The 15,514-nt window shown below is 44.5% G+C and overlaps 1 protein-coding gene across 1 annotated transcript; it reads right to left on the minus strand.

Annotated features, from left to right (window-relative positions):
- Positions 1-151: 151 nt before the first annotated feature.
- rest (RE1-silencing transcription factor) lies at positions 152-11,232 on the minus strand. The gene is made up of 6 exons (XM_086258608.1): positions 11,080-11,232; positions 8,477-8,756; positions 7,202-7,774; positions 6,913-7,073; positions 6,716-6,799; positions 152-4,512 (listed from the first exon to the last, which is right to left on the minus strand). Exons 2-6 carry the CDS (start codon positions 8,719-8,721, stop codon positions 2,657-2,659), a joined length of 2,919 nt encoding a protein of 972 aa, XP_086114734.1. The 5' UTR covers positions 8,722-8,756; positions 11,080-11,232; the 3' UTR covers positions 152-2,656.
- Between the last annotated feature and the right edge of the window lie 4,282 nt (positions 11,233-15,514).

The raw sequence follows: 15,514 nt of genomic DNA on the forward strand, positions 1-15,514 counted from the left end.
TAGCTGGTCGTGATGCTTTGATTCCATTCTGTGCAAAAACACATCCATGTGTGATATTTTAAATGTTGTAAATATTTAAAGTCACACCAGATTTTCTTTGAAGTCTGATTTTTAGAAATAATGAGGCTTTTAATAGACTCCGAGCTCCGGTTAATTCTGAATATGTTCCAACTTTATTAAAAACGGGCAGACAGATGCTGAAGTTGCTGATAGTGTTTGGAAATCTTTATTTACAAAAAAGCAGAAGAAAGTACGTTACAGATTAAAGCTTTAATCGGTTAGTTTTTAGCTGAAGAGCGCACTCAAGCTACTCACAATAACATCAGACAGTTAGACAAACATTTCTAATTTGATTTAAACCTGACAGGAGAAGACGTTTCATCTTGTTAAACAGGCTGCAAACCTTTGTAAACGATAAAGTTGGTGTAATATTATCTGATCATTTTCATCACTCAGTTACTCTGATATTAAGCTGTACATGGGGCATGGTGGAGGCCAAGGTGCTCAAGTTGAGGCTTCAAGACGGAAACTAAAATACAAAGTCTGTAGAAGCAGGAAGAACCTGATCGCAGTGTGAATTAGCAACAAAAGCGGTTTCGGGACTGACTGGACGGACTTTTTGGCTCACGTAAATGTAGTGTCCTCTGAACGCAGCCCCAAATAAATTTTGTTCCTTTCTTTAAAAAGATCATTTTCACCTTTCTGTCACAGTTCAGTTAGGCTTAGAGATGCCTGAGAGCAAGCACTGAGGGCAGTGCTTGCTCTGGAAGACTCGATGAGCCCCAATGGGCTTAATTACAGAAAAGATCAAATAACACCATCCTTATCGTTAAGTTACAGAAACTACACAAGCTGCTGCTGACACAAACCTTTACAAGCAGTAACTCATACACATGATGTCGTTTTCATTTGATAGTAATAAGCCTCTGTAATAATAACAGTCCTCGGATGACGATCACTCTGTACAGTTGGAAAGAAAACACTTTGGCGTCTCCACTAAATGAAAAATAACCCCCCAACCCCTAACCATTAATGGAATTTAATGTTTTACTACAGCTGGTGTAATAACCAGATCTTTAATCAAAGCATTCACAAACTGGTACCAGGGCCACACTAAGGGGAAAAGGGAATTTTGAGAATAAAATTCATCTTCCTGTTGGCGCCTCTATAATATGGGCTGTGCTGACAAATTTGCACAGTCTGGTGAAAAGTATCCGGAATTCAGCTATTCCAGTTAGGCACATTTGAGCAGACTCAAATAGCTGCTAATGCACAGATGCAAGAACATCAGTGGTCACAATAGTGAGAGGCCACCACAGGAAACGGTGAGACACTTAAAGTGTTTGATCCTGAAGGCGTGGGGCTCAGGTGCTATGTGGTTTGAAGCCTGCTCAACACACACACACACACACACACACACACACACACACACACACACACACACACACACACACACACACACACACACACACACACACTTTTTTTGTGGAAGCACAAAATAATTGTGTGAGCAGGTTTTCATCCTTTCAAAAATCTGGTTATTTTAAGTAGACTTACTATTTAGTTTGGTTTTAATCAATCTTTTCCATAAAGTAGCCCTAACACTAGTCCCTAACACAAAAATAGCATATTCAGACCAAAAGCAAAGTGAAGTTTAAGTGCAGCGTGATTACAAACAAAGTTTGGAAAAGGTTGTGAAGAACTGAACACAAATTCAACAGATTTGCTTTGAGCTGTGTCGATTTTCCTGCAGACTGTCCATTTACTTCAAGCCAGAAATGGAGGAAAAGCCAGCTGCTAAATGATAAGGAGAGTAATCTTAGGACTTCATTTGAATGTTACATGACTCCAGGTATTGGTGAGGTTTATTAAGAAGCAGTCATCCCACTGGCTATTAATATATGTGATTGTGAAAAGGTCCAAAAACAATCCAGCGACTCTGCTTCAGGTTTTGTTTGAACACACCAAAGGAGAAAAGCATTTTTCTGCAGACTTGAACCTTCAGACGACAAATATAAAAACAAATGAGAAGAAAAGCGCAACATTTCAACAGCTGATTGTCAAAGGCACTGAATGTTTTTTCTTTAAAAAAAAAAAGGGGGGGAAAAATTCCACTTTTACACTAGAAAATCTTTCTTTTTTTCCCTACATGGAGACTTCACGACACTGACAGGTTTAAAAAGGTCTCCAGATGTTCTGTGGAGGTCATGAAAATTGATATGATGTTAAAATTCATTGTATGTGCAACAGCAGAGTTGAGGTGGACATGATCTGAGAGAGAGAAAAGCATATGTACATGCCAGTGTGTCGGCTCAAACTGACCCTACAGACCAGACCAGACCAGCATGTAAAAGTTCAAAAGGGTCTGAGCACCTAACATAGCCCCCGACGCCTCTTCCAGGACTCCACAGGAGGAGGCAGATTCTGGAAGACCTTCCAGAATCCTGGAAGTCTTCAAATCAGCAAAACAAGAGCAAATCTGGTGATAACTGAATAGAATCAGCTGCTAAATTTAAAGAGTTGGTGCTCGGACACCAAATGATGAGACATTTGTTCAGTTTATACGTTTGTGCAGTCTTATTTCACACAACTGGAGTGTCTGCACTTTAAAGCAGAGACGGGTCCTAAAGATGCACAGTGTGCTGGATACAACTCCTCATTTCTGGGAACTGCTGTCCATGTAGTAGACGTTCACCAGGTGGCGGTTCAAGTGGCGCCGATACTCCACCTCCAGGGGGAACGTGCGGTCGCAAAAGATGCACATGTGACTCTTTAGCTCAGTAGGAGTTGGGATCTCATCAGTGGGTGTTTCTGGGTCATTGGACATCTTAGTCGACCCGGCGCCGTTGCCATTGAGGCCGGAGTCGTCGCTGCCCTCGGAGGCGCTGTCGCTGATGTCACTCCCTCCTTCGTGGCTGCTGTGGATGCCCTCGTCATCCTCGGGCTCGGTGGGTTTGCTTCGCTGCCCAGGGAGCACCAGAGAAGGTGGTGACTTGGGTTTTAGGAATGTTGGCGCAGGTTGTTCTTCAGCAGGAGAAGGCGTGTCCTCACCGGAGCTGCAGGTGGGTGAAATGTCCGTCTTCTTAGAGTGTTTGTTTGGAGTCTTTTCTGGCTCTGGTGGAGCATGTGTACTTGCGGTGGTTCTTGCTGCAGGGCTGTGTTCTGTTGGGTCGCTGTGAGCGGTTTCCTTTGAGTTGTCCAGATGAGAAGAAACTTTCTGAGCCTCTGAGCATGGACTGTTGATTGAAGTTGCTCGACCCTCTGCTGGCTCCACAGCAGGCTGAGGGGTGGGGGCTTTCTTGTTGGAGCTCCTCGTCTTCTTCTGCTTTGCTGGTATTGCCCCATTGGACTTGTGTGCTGTCAGACTGGACTCAGTAACCTTACTGGTGTTTTGTGAGGCAGGTTTAGACTGAACATCCTCCACAGCTGAGGCTTTCACCCTCCTGGTCTTGGATGGAGTGCAGGGCTTGCTGGAAAGATCTAAAGCCTCCACAGCTCTCCTCTTTAATGCCTTTTCCTTGACTACCTTTTCCTTCTGACCTTTCTCTGGACACTTGTGTTTCTGTGGAGCTTGTTTGACGTGCTCTGCAGTCTTCTCAGACTTCTTTGTTCCAGACTTTCTGGCTTTGCTGGCATTTTTGCTGTCATTCTTCTGATTTTCTTTCTCTTTCTCAGGCATCCCTTTTTGTTCCTCTTTGTGCAGCTTCTGCCTGGCTGATCTTGCCTCCTCTGGCCTTTGTTGGTCAGATTTCTCTCTCTCTGCTGGGTCTTTCTGGGTTATGCGTGCTTCTGCTTGGTTCTGAACAGCTACTTTCTCTGTTGCAAGCTTCTTGGCTCGTCTCTTCACTTTGTTCTCTAAACTTTCTGTCTCCATCTGTATTTCTTTAACAGATGCGTTCTCCACCGGACTCTCAGTGACCTTCTCGACCTTCTTCTGTCTTGTGATCTTTTTCTCTGGTTCCACTTTGTCCTTCGCTTTTGGCAGTTTCTCAGATGTGATGGTTGATTTCTTCTGAACCTTGCCAGGTGTTTCGGTCTGTACCGATTGGCCAGTGCTGGGCCGAGTGTTCTTTCTGATTGACAGATTGATAGGACTCGACTCCTCCTCCCCGTTGTCCATGTCCAGGTCTTCCTCAATGCTGGATGAATCATCAAGCTTATTTGCTCCAGAGTCTGACTTTTCCTCTGCACTCTCGGGACCTGGTTTCTTGACTCGCAGCTTGACTTTGGAAACATCCAGGGCAACATTGCAGCCAGAGTGCCTAGACTTGATGTGATACTGCAGGTTGCATTTCTTGGAGGCAGCATACTTGCAGAGGGGACAGAGAAACTGCCGAGGATTGAGGTGGAGTTCAACATGCTTCTTGTAGTTGCTGCGATCAGCGGTCTTGTACTCACAGTAGGGGCAGGAAAGAGGTTTGGGACCATTGTGGACCTGTCGAGCATGTCGAGTCACCTCGTGTTGGTTGGCTGCCAGGTAGGTACAGCTCTCGCACTTGAAAGGACGCTCACCTGCACACAAGAAAGTGAGGTGTTACACCCTTGCAGTGAAGGCAGTAGGATATAGAAAAGCTTCATGCAGCAGGTGAGTCTGATACTTGAGGATCTATATACGTCAGTAGACTGATTCCTTATGTTTGTCTGTAACTGCTATATGTCTGTATTCACAACCCTGAGGTCCCTTTCTTAACCATAAAGAACAAAAAACACACCATGCACAAGTCTGACTCATCTCTAGTTCAAAGTAATCTCCTTGTGCACCTGTGGACAACTTCCCATTGTGGCTGCTGTTTTTTGAATGAGCTCCATGGTGAAATCGAGCAAACTAGCTTCCAAACATCAACTTCGGTTTAAAGTGGCCACCTTTCAGGCCAAAGATCATCACTGCTGAAGTTGAACGGTCTCCAGCTGGAGCCCATAGACCAAACATTTATCCAACGGTGTGAGGGAGGGCAATTACTGCTGACCAAACCAACAAAACTTTACCATCCTACCCTCCTCACAGAATTTGGTTACGTGGAGATTGGTCAAATTGCTGTTAATGTGCTTTTTGCTTTTTATAGGTGGCGTTTTTATTTAACCTTTTCTCAGCAAATCTATAAATTGTATCTTGTTTAGTAAAATCTGCAAAATTATTACTTTCAAATCATTCAGGTTTATTCGTGTATTCGATGGAAGCCAAAAAACTGAAACAGGATCGTTCATGCAGGAGTTTGAGGATCACAGAGGAGCAGATAAAACTGAAACCACTTAATCAGAGGCCGTTTTCTGACCCCGCTGATATGTTTTCAGATTCATCTGCTCTTCGGTGTGAATGCCCCACAGAGCAACACAACACAACACAACACAACACAGGAGGTGGTAGCATATAGTTCTGCTGTTACCATGTTAGTCCAACAGCGACAGCTTCAGTGAGAGCAACACAAACAGAAATGTTCAGAGTGAGTCAGAGGAACAAAAACAGAGCGAAAACATCAGTGATATTAATTCTACTTAGTCCTATCATATATCACTAATATCACCATGCTACATCTACTAAAGTACAGCAGTGTGAGCACTAAAACTACTGTAATACTAATACTTTAACAATTTTACTCTCGGGTCTTGAATATTCAACTATGAGCTAGATAAGAAAGAAAGGTACATTTCAGAATCTAGACCAAGGGTGTCAAACTCGGCCGTATTTTATAAATATGGGACAATCCTGCTTTCAAGGGACAAGAAACTACTACTACTAGGGCTGCACGATTAATCGTTAGAAAATCGCGATCTCGATTCATACTTATGTGCGATCTCATTTCCAAATGACAACGATTAAAAAAAAAAAAAAAAAAAAAGACGACGACGATTGTACCGCATTTTGATCCGGGACGCACTCTGCATGAAAACAAGCGCTCACTCTTCCTGCTCAACAAATGACAAGGGCGGAGCCTTATACCACGTGATACAGAAGCTGTGCCGTGTGATGCTAAAGTTAGCAGGGAAAAAACAACGGAGAGCACGTCAGGGATGACAAGAAAGTGACAGGAGAAAATCCGTCCCGGTCAACCACCCAAACACCAATAATGGGAACCTTATACAGCGCTTCCCTATACACGTCGAACTCAAAGAAATTATGGAGGCTATCACTTATCACCTGACCAAAGATATGGCACATCAACACTGTGCAAAACGAGGGATTTAGGAAAATGATCAACACCCTAGACAAACGCTACACAGTGCCGTCCCGCAACTATTTTTCTATCGTTGCACTACTTGCTCTATACACGCAGCGTCGAGCAACGGTGGAGACGGAATTTCAAGCAGTTCAACATTTTGCAGCAACAACAAAACGTGAGACATTTGTTGTTTTTATGGTTATTTATTGTTTTTATGTTCAGTCTCAACTGTTACGAAGTTGATGTGCAGTTAATAAGTGCAATAAATATTTATACTGGAAAAGAAAATCGTGAGAGAATCGTGATCTCAATTCTAAGCCAAAAAATCATGATTCTCATTTTATGCAAAATCGTGCAGCCCTAACTACTACTACTGCCCTGACAAACTGCCCGGGTCTTTACGCCATCTGCTTAATCCTGGAACAAGTGCCAAACAAAGAGAGCAAACCACTCACTCTGGCTGGCTAAGAGAAACATCGAGCAGTGTTGTACAACTGATTTAACAGTTTACTATTCAACTCTCCAACTGATTTATTAGCCTCTACAGTTAGTTTTACCTGAGTGAGTCCTCATGTGTCGGGTCAGGTGGGTCTTCTGTGAGCTTGAGTAGTCGCAGTATGGACACTGGAATGGGCGAACACCTGAAATAGACAGAAAATAACACTGAGGTCCCACGACTACCTACATACAGACACTTTTAGTGCCTAAAAGACTTCAGACAGGCAAAAGACAGAAACGCAGAGGGTCGTCGTACCAGTGTGAGTCCGAATGTGTTGGATATAGTTGCTCTTGCGGTCAGAGAAGTAGGAGCACTGGCTGCAGGTGTGCAGTTTGCTGGGGAAGTGATTCCTTAGATGTTTCCTCCAGTGGTACTGACTGACGGTGGTGTATGGACACAGAGTACACTTAAACACCCTGCAGAGACACAGCGGCAGCACACACTCGTTACTCAGGTCGGTAAAACAACTGGTCATTAATTTTCCTGCAAAATGCTGGTATATGGAGGCAAAGTGTGTGTGTCAGTGCACAAGTGCAGGTCTTACCTGTGGTCTTCACCCTCCTTGTTGTGGTGTTTCAGGTGGGCGATATAGTGGTCGTATCGGTTGGTGTTGTAGCCGCAGCGCTCGCACCTGATCAGCCCTTTGATGTCATCTGCATTGGCTGCCACCTCCCCGCCGCTCTCGGCCTCACCACCTGCCGGGTCCTCGGGTGCTTCCGCCTCCTTTGCCTTGGTCTTGCTCCTCCCCTCCACCCGGTTCACCACCATCATCTTGCTGATACTGTGGGTGCTTAGATGATCCACAAACTCCTGCTCATTTTCCGCCTGGAAGTGACATGGTTTGCAGAGGAACGGTTTCTTCTTCTTCGTGCTCTCCGTCACAGCAGGCGGGGTCTCTTTGCGTTTGGCACCCTGGGGAGGTGGTGTTTTAGTGGTGGTGGCGGAGGAGGAGCAGGGCTGAGGCGGGCAGGACAGATCTTCAGCTTTGTCTTCCTCATCCTTGTTCTCATTCTCCTCTGTCCTGTTTCCAACAACCACAGCACGGATACCTGGGCCCAGAGTCTCGGGATACTTCTCAATACCGGCATCTCTCTGATTCTGGTTCTCGTAGCCATACCTGATCGCACACACAGGTGAGTTAGTGGCCAGATGAAACAGGTATCTGCAATATTACTATCAGGTTCTATAGAGCAGGTCTTTCTTTTATTATCAGTAATATCTCAATCAGAAAATCTAGAGCATGCTTTAAAATATTTTGCCTGCTGTGGGCATCCTTTGCACAAACGAGGGAATTCCTCGCAATACGCACTCACAGTTAAGCTGAAATCAAACCAAACTACCCACACTAAGTGCTGCTGGAAAGGGAAAATGACTACAAAAGCAACAACTCATTCTTCATGACAGCAAAAAAGGCAGATAACTCGCTTCTGAACTGGGAGCACATGGGAGCTTCACGGGCTGTCCTCAACTGGAATATGTAACGCCTTTTGCAACTTCACAGGGAAACATAAAACATTTATAGATCTTAGCTTCCTTCATTTTAAATCCAGACTTTTTAATGACCTGCGGGAACCCTGTGTGTGTAATCATGTTTGACCAAACGCAATCTCAACAGAAAAAAAGTGTGATTATGATTTCTGCCATTCAGAGGAGCTGTCGCTGAAGGTTTTTTCTCTTAATGGCAAATATAGAAACGGCTGGATGTTTCCAGGAATAGCAAACAACCCATGAGTTAAAAAATAGTTCCAATGTTTGTTTAAAGTTTCCCTTGGTTAATATGGGGGTCAAGCCGAGGTCGGACTCGTTCTCACTTCCTCACCTGACCACACTCTCGTCCTCGCTGTCCGAGTAGCTGCCTCCCACGGTCTTCAGCTCCATCATCTCCTTCTCACCATCACAGCCACCGCTGCTCTCCCCGGCTGTCACCGCTGCCACGTTTGCCAGCATCACCAACTGAGGGGCGGGCAGCGTGTTCCTGGGCATGTCGCTGAGATTCTGCCCATCCTCCATCAGAGGAACACCCACGGGGAACATATCGAGTGAGAACACAGGCTGAACTGCCATGTGGAGTTCAGCGCTTCACCTAGACACACGGAAAGCTGCAGGGACAACGACACGGGAGGAATATTTTTAATAACTGCGACCTCAGAATCATAACCACATATATGTTTCTGGTTATTTTTTCCTTTAACTTATGTGTAACACTGAACATGAAGAGTTCTAAATCCTCTCTGCCTAAGACGGACCACAGATAACAGTTTTTCTCATGTAGGATTTGAGCACAATCTACTTAATAATGTCCATAATTACAGATAAATGCAAATCTGCAAATCCACACAAGCTCATGGCCCTCATTTCTGAATATTTGAGTGGAACCGTTCCTACCCTGTGCAAAAAAATAATCTACAAAACATGTGGACCGGCTTGTTTTCGCATGTTACTAAATCAGACTCATTCTGAACCAGCAGGCTTGTGCAATCTGCATACTGCCACTACTTCTCTATCACTCCTCTAGTTTACCTCCAGTTGAAGCAGAAGTGGTGACGATGTTTTAAGAGAGAAACCTGCATCGCTAAGGCAAGAAAAAAAAAGGGGGGGGGGGGGGGGGAAGCGAGGTTCCACTTGATCACTTTCACTTTGGCTTTAGAACTAAAGAAACTCTTGGATGAGACGTGAAACGTTTTCAAGAAATTTAAATAAGTCCACTTGCCTTCTTATAAAGCTTCCTAGGCTAACATGACCTGGATGACTGAGACATTATGGTTTGTTTGGGGGATTTTTGCAAACTGTAGATGATGACCAAAGGGCAATAATAACGACAATAGTTTTATTATTGTTATTAGCAGCAGTTTTCTATTTAAAGACTTGTGCTTTTTCCTAAGAAAAGGGCCACTATTTGTTCTCATGCTGTTACATCTAAGTTTGAGGGTAGAGTACGAACACAGTCAGGTATAAAATTACTGATAAATCACTGGCTTGTGTGTAAATTTTTCTTACTCACAATTTACGCAGTGCATTTGCACAGCGTACTCCTACGTGGAATAAAATGTGTCACAGAAACAGTGTTTGTCTTAACTTTTAAAAAATGTATTCTTTTCCTAGTATTACTAAAACTTTTTAAAAATATTTGTAATACTTGGACTGTATGATACATTTTACTGATACAATGTGTGTTTTTAACTTATTGTAAAAAAAATAAATAAAAAAATGGGACTTCATTTTATTTTATTTTGTTTAAAATATTTTTCATAGTAAAAAAGCGATTCGTTGGTCATGTTAGTCGCTTAAATAGCTTGGTCACTTGCGGCTTAGGTCTTTTTAATTTACCAATTTTAAATATTAGCGCTTATTACTAATTAATGAGCCTCCCGGGAGATGAATTTGCCTATTATAAAAAAAGAGGAAGTCATTACAGGGTAATTTTCCTTCCTCTCAGAATAAACATCCTGCAGTAAAGATGCTGAAATAACAACTGAAAACTTTCACTGCATCGCTTTGTCGGCCATTTTGAAAGCAGCACCACGGCTCAGTCGACAGCGCCACACAGAAGTCCCTCTGGAAAAACACCAAGTTTAGAGGACCATCCCGCGGGGAAGGAGGCCGCCTGGCAGCTACTTAAACCCCACATCTCACCAACTAAAGGTCAAAGTTATTCAGCAGAAAATAAGCCGAATTTATGGTGGAAAAACAGAAGTGAAAAAAACCTAAAACTCTGCCACATAAAAACACAAATACCTCCATAAATCTGTCGACATCGAATTAGCAGTGGTGGAAGTAAACTTGTTCAGCTGATTTGGATCAAGTTAAATAAGGTCAGAGTGGACAAAAGAAGGAGGTTTTAAGTGAAGGATTAAAAAGTGAAAGTCCAACAATCTGCCCAGATTTAGGATGTCTGGGGACTAACAACATCAGGAACTATTTTCTGTAGAAAAAAAAAATCTCACTCACGATTTTTTTTCCTGAGACGTTTGATTAAATTCACTTTTAACTTGAACCCATGAGATTATATTTTACTCGTGTAAAAATGGTAGCTGTAAAGCTGCCGTTGTAATTTACAGCCACCATTTCAGATCCTTACGGAGTTTCACCAAACTTCGTTTGCGGAAGCGCACAAGTCGAATCAAACAGCGACATTTTACTGCGGCACTTCGGAGTCGGTCTAAAGTGTTACAGGAGCTTTTCCAGCTGTTTTTCAGCGGCGAATCTGCAGCTGGCAGCCGGGAGAATGTGGGGAAAGTGTGGGTCGATGTGTTAGAGTGTTAGCCATGGTCCTGATCAGCCCCGGACAGCGCCTTCTTCACCGCCTCACCGCCTCCATTTTCCCAAACTGACTTCAACTTTGCAGCCGCTCCGCTCCGACAAAAACCCCGCACAGATGCGCTTTCAGCCCGACACTTCCCGCCCTGCAGCCTGGACACTCACCGGCTCCTCACGTCCGAACTCTACGAAACTTTTCCTGGACTTCTGCTTCTGTTTGTAGTTTTTCTTTCTCCCTTCGACGAACAGCGCACGGAGAAAAGTGAACACAACTTTCCGCACATTCCTCCACAGCGACGCACGACCGTGACGTCAGCACGTCGTTCACACAGCGCGAGGAGGTGTGGAAATCAGTTCCCAATCTTTTATTTTAAAGTAACCGTATTATTTATTTATTTATTTATTTATTTATTTATTAAATAGCATAATTCATTAATTTTATTCACTTTATTTCGATTATTGTACCTGATACATCCAGTTGATTTAATTTTTTTTATATAAAATGTCACAGTTACCTACAAAGATGACTTTTCCCTCATACAGAACAATAAAGACAGTTTTTTTGTTTTGCTTTTTAATTGAAAACAAAAAGTTATACTCTGTTGTTTCAGTGTTGTGCCAAAAAGTAGCCTTGTATTGTTATGGAACTCTTGTGCTTGCTACACCAAATAGCCAGTTCCTGTTAAAAAAAAAAAAAAAAAAAGGAAGAAAGAAAGAAAGAAAGAAAGAAAGAAAGAAAGAAAATGGGAGACTATAGAAATGTCTGTCTCCTAAACAGCTAATGCAGTGCTCTTGTTAAACTCTTTGAATTAAAGCTGAAAGTCTGTGCCTCAATCACATCTTGTTTTTTGTTTGTTTGTTTGTTATTTTATTTTAAATCCACTGTGGTGTGGACAGAGACAAAATCACAAAATATGTTGCTTCCCCAAATTCTTTGGAAATAACTGTACATAGTCCTCACCCTCACCTGACCGTGAAATTTATACAAATTGTAAAACCTCCATACACACCTATCGTTCAACTAGATTATCCCATTATTGATGAAAGTATATGAATCAGTATAATAAAGGGTTAAAAATGCTCACACCACTGATTTCTCAGAATCATTTTTGTTTCAGTCAATCAGGTTTGATTCCTTATTGAATGATTTTAAACACAAAATTAACATCTGAGTATATCAAAACAGTGCTTACAGACTGGCAAAAGCAAAGGAAAAGGCAGATAGTGAATTTTATAGGAGGTCGGATACTAAGGCATGAGAAAAGAACTTGTATCAACTGGCTAGGCAGAGATATCAAACTGTAAAGGATGTGCAACAGGTTAGGGTGATTAAGGGCAGAGATGGAAGTGTACTAGCACTCAAAATGAGTACTTTGAGTGGAGGATGGATGGTGGAAAGAGTGAATCAGGAAGAGCTGATGATTCGTAGGGAGGAAATGAGGGTAGCTATGATGAGGACAAAGAGTGGAAAGGCAGATGGTCCAGATGACATACCAGGAAATGTCTAGGAGAGAGGGCAGTGGACCTTTTGATCAGATTGTTTAACACAATGAGAGTAGGGAACAGCTGGAAAAGAGCCCGGAGAGGCGAAGGCGTGCTCTGGAGAGGATGACTGAGAAATGGAATAGAAGTGCGTTGGTACCTATTTTCAAGAACAAGGTTCTCAGAGTTTAACAAGAGCAGTGAGCAGTATTCAGTGATACAGGAAACATCAGGGTAACAAGACACAGCTAATTCAAAAAGATGATACCTGGGCATCATTACTGGAAACAAGTGACAGGAGTTACAAAACAAAATACAAACCTTATTTATTTAGATTTTTCTAAAAGGATCTTGGAGCAGTTACCACTTAAAAAAAGGAATGAGAATGAGGAGAGAAAGTGGGGGTTTGGTACCTCTGGGCCTCCATCTGGAGCCTGCCTAACATTAAAAGTTTCATCCACAGTGAGAAACAACCAGCAGCTTACTTACAGGTATTATCACTTCTCCTTCAGTTTGCACAGACGACAGAGCAAAGACTGCCGGCCGAGGAAGACTGCAGGTGCTGCTAAACGCTTCTGGAAAAACATAACGAAACTGATTCCAAGTCCAGCATAAACTTTTAAATTTATGGATGGATACTTGATTTCTTTTTTGCCAGGCAAAAAGCTGTATTGAACATATTGTAACAACAACACAGGCTGACCAAATACAATGATCCATAAATATAAATATGAAAAATAAATATGTCAATAAATAAAAATTATACAAAAAGAAAAGAGAAAAAAGAAAAAAGGCACACACACATATTAAATTTAAATTACTAAGTAATGAGAGTAATTTATAGACTGATCCATTTTGAACTGCTTTCAGAGACTTACTAAACAGGTTTAGATCATTCGTCCAGAATCTGCATTTGTGAATGAAATATTTTCCAATTAAAATTACATTGTTAAGTTCAATTCACGGAGAATCTCCGTGAATCGCTACCTTATTGTGTTCCCAGGGATCCCAGGGGCTATGCTGTCTGGGCGCTTTTGCCCCCTGGTAGGGTCTCCCATGGCAAATTGGCCCTGGGTGAGGGACCAGACAAAGAGCGATTCAGAAGACCCTTATGAAGAAAAAAAAATAGGGTTACCGGGGCCCCGCCCTGGAGCCAGGCCCAGGGAGGGTGCCCGAGGGTGAACGTCTGGTGGCCGAGGCTTAGTCCATGGGGCCCGGCCGGGCACAGCCCGAAAAGGGGACATGGGCCCATCCTCCCGCAGGCCCACCACCCTTGGAGGCGCCATAGGGGTCGGGTGCATTGTGTGCCCGGCGGCGGCCAGGAGCGGAGGCCCTGGCGGACTGATCCCTGGCTGCCAAGACTGGCAATAGGGACATGGAATGTCACCTCTCTGGTGGGGAAGGAGCCCGAGTTAGTGCGTGAGGTTGAGAGGTACCGGCTAGATATAGTCGGGCTCACCTCTATGCATGGCTTGGGCTCTGGAACCAGTCTCCTGGATAGGGGCTGGACTCTGTCTCAGTCTGGAGTTGCCCCTGGTGAGAGGCGGCGGGCTGGGGTGGGTATCCTAATATCCCCTCGGCTTGCTGCCGGTACGTTGGGGTTTTCCTGGTGGATGAGAGGGTTTGTTCCCTGCGCCTTAGGGTCGGGGAACGGGTCCTGACTGTCATCTGCGCTTATGCACCGAGTGGCAGTTCAGAGTACCCAGCCTTCTTAGAGTTCCTGGGTGGTGTGCTGGAAGGTGCTCCACCTGGAGACTCTGTTGTCCTGCTGGCAGACTTCAATGCTCACGTGGGTAACGACAGCGAGACCTGGAGGGGCCTGATTGGGAGGAACAGCCTCCCTGATCTGAACCGGAGCGGTGTTTTGTTATTGGACTTCTGTGCAAATCACAGTTTGGCCATAACAAACACCTTGTTCGAACATAAGAGTGTCCATAAGTGCACATTGCACCAGGACACTCTAGGCCAGGGGTGCCCAATCCCAGTCCTCGAGAGCTACCGTCCTGCAGCTTTTAGATGCATCCCTACTCCAACACAGCTGAATCAAATGGTTTGGTTACCTCTTCAGCATGCCATCGTGTTTGGCAAAGGCCTGATAACAAGCCATTCATTTGATTCAGCTGTGTTGGAGTAGGGATGCATCTAAAAGCTGCAGGATAGTAGCTCTCGAGGACTGGGATTGGGCAGCCCTGCTCTAGGCCGTAGGTCGATGATCGATTTTGTAATCGTATCACCAGACCTGCAACCATATGTTCTGGACACTCAGGTAAAGAGAGGGGCTGAGCTGTCAACTGATCACCACCTGGTGGTGAGTTGGATCAGGTGGCGGGGGAGGACGCTGGACCGACCCGGTGCACCTAAACGCGTAGTGAGGGTGTGCTGGGAACGTCTAGCAGAGGCCCCAGTCCGCGAGATCTTCAATGCACACCTCTGGCAGAGCTTCAACAGCATTCCGAGGGAGACTGGGGACATTGAGTCCGAATGGACCATGTTCAGCGTCTCCATTGCCGAAGCTGCTGCATTGAGCTGTGGCCGCAAGGTGGTTGGTGCCTGCCGTGGTGGTAATCCCCGAACCAAATGGTGGACACCAGAGGTGAAGGGAGCCACCAGGCTGATGAAGGAGTCCTATCGGGCTTGGTTAGCCTGTGGGACTCCGGAGGCAGCCGACAGGTATCAACAGGCCAAGCGGAATGCGGCTCGGGCAGTGGCTGAAGCAAAAACTCGGGTGTGGGAGGAGTTCAGAGAGGCCATAGAAAAAGACTTTCAGACTGCCTCGAAGCGATTCTGGCAAACCGTCAGGCGTCTCAGGAGGGGAAAGCGGTGCTCTACCTGCACTGTGTATAGTGCTGGCGGAGCGCTGCTGACTTTGACTGAGAAAATTGTCAGGCGGTGGAAAGAATACTTCGAGGACCTCCTTAATCCCACTGACACATCTTCCGAGGAGGAAGCAGAGTCTGGGGATGAGGGGAATGACCCGCCAATTTCTGGGGGCGAGGTCACTAAGGCAGTTAAACAACTCCTTGGTGGCAGAGCCCCTGGTGTTGATGAGGTCCGCCCCAAGTTCCTGAAGGCTCTGGACGTTGTAGGGCTGTCCTGGTTGACACGCCTCTACAATGTT

This window comes from Aulonocara sp. 'chitande type north' Nkhata Bay, linkage group LG2, assembly GCF_057382095.1.
Source record: "Aulonocara sp. 'chitande type north' Nkhata Bay isolate Kocher_YH1m ecotype deep benthic linkage group LG2, A_spYH_male_GT1.1, whole genome shotgun sequence".
Taxonomy (NCBI): Eukaryota; Metazoa; Chordata; class Actinopteri; order Cichliformes; family Cichlidae; genus Aulonocara; species Aulonocara sp. 'chitande type north' Nkhata Bay.

Coding starts and splice junctions, on each gene's coding strand:
- rest (XM_086258608.1), bottom strand. CDS start 8,721: ATGGCAGTTCAGCCTGTGTTCTCACTCGATATGTTCCCCGTGGGTGTT. Junction 7,775..8,476: donor GAGGACGAGAGTGTGGTCAG/GTGAGGAAGTGA, acceptor GTGTGCGATCAG/GTATGGCTACGAGAACCAGA. Junction 4,513..6,715: donor ACACATGAGGACTCACTCAG/GTAAAACTAACT, acceptor TCTTGTGTGCAG/GTGAGCGTCCTTTCAAGTGC.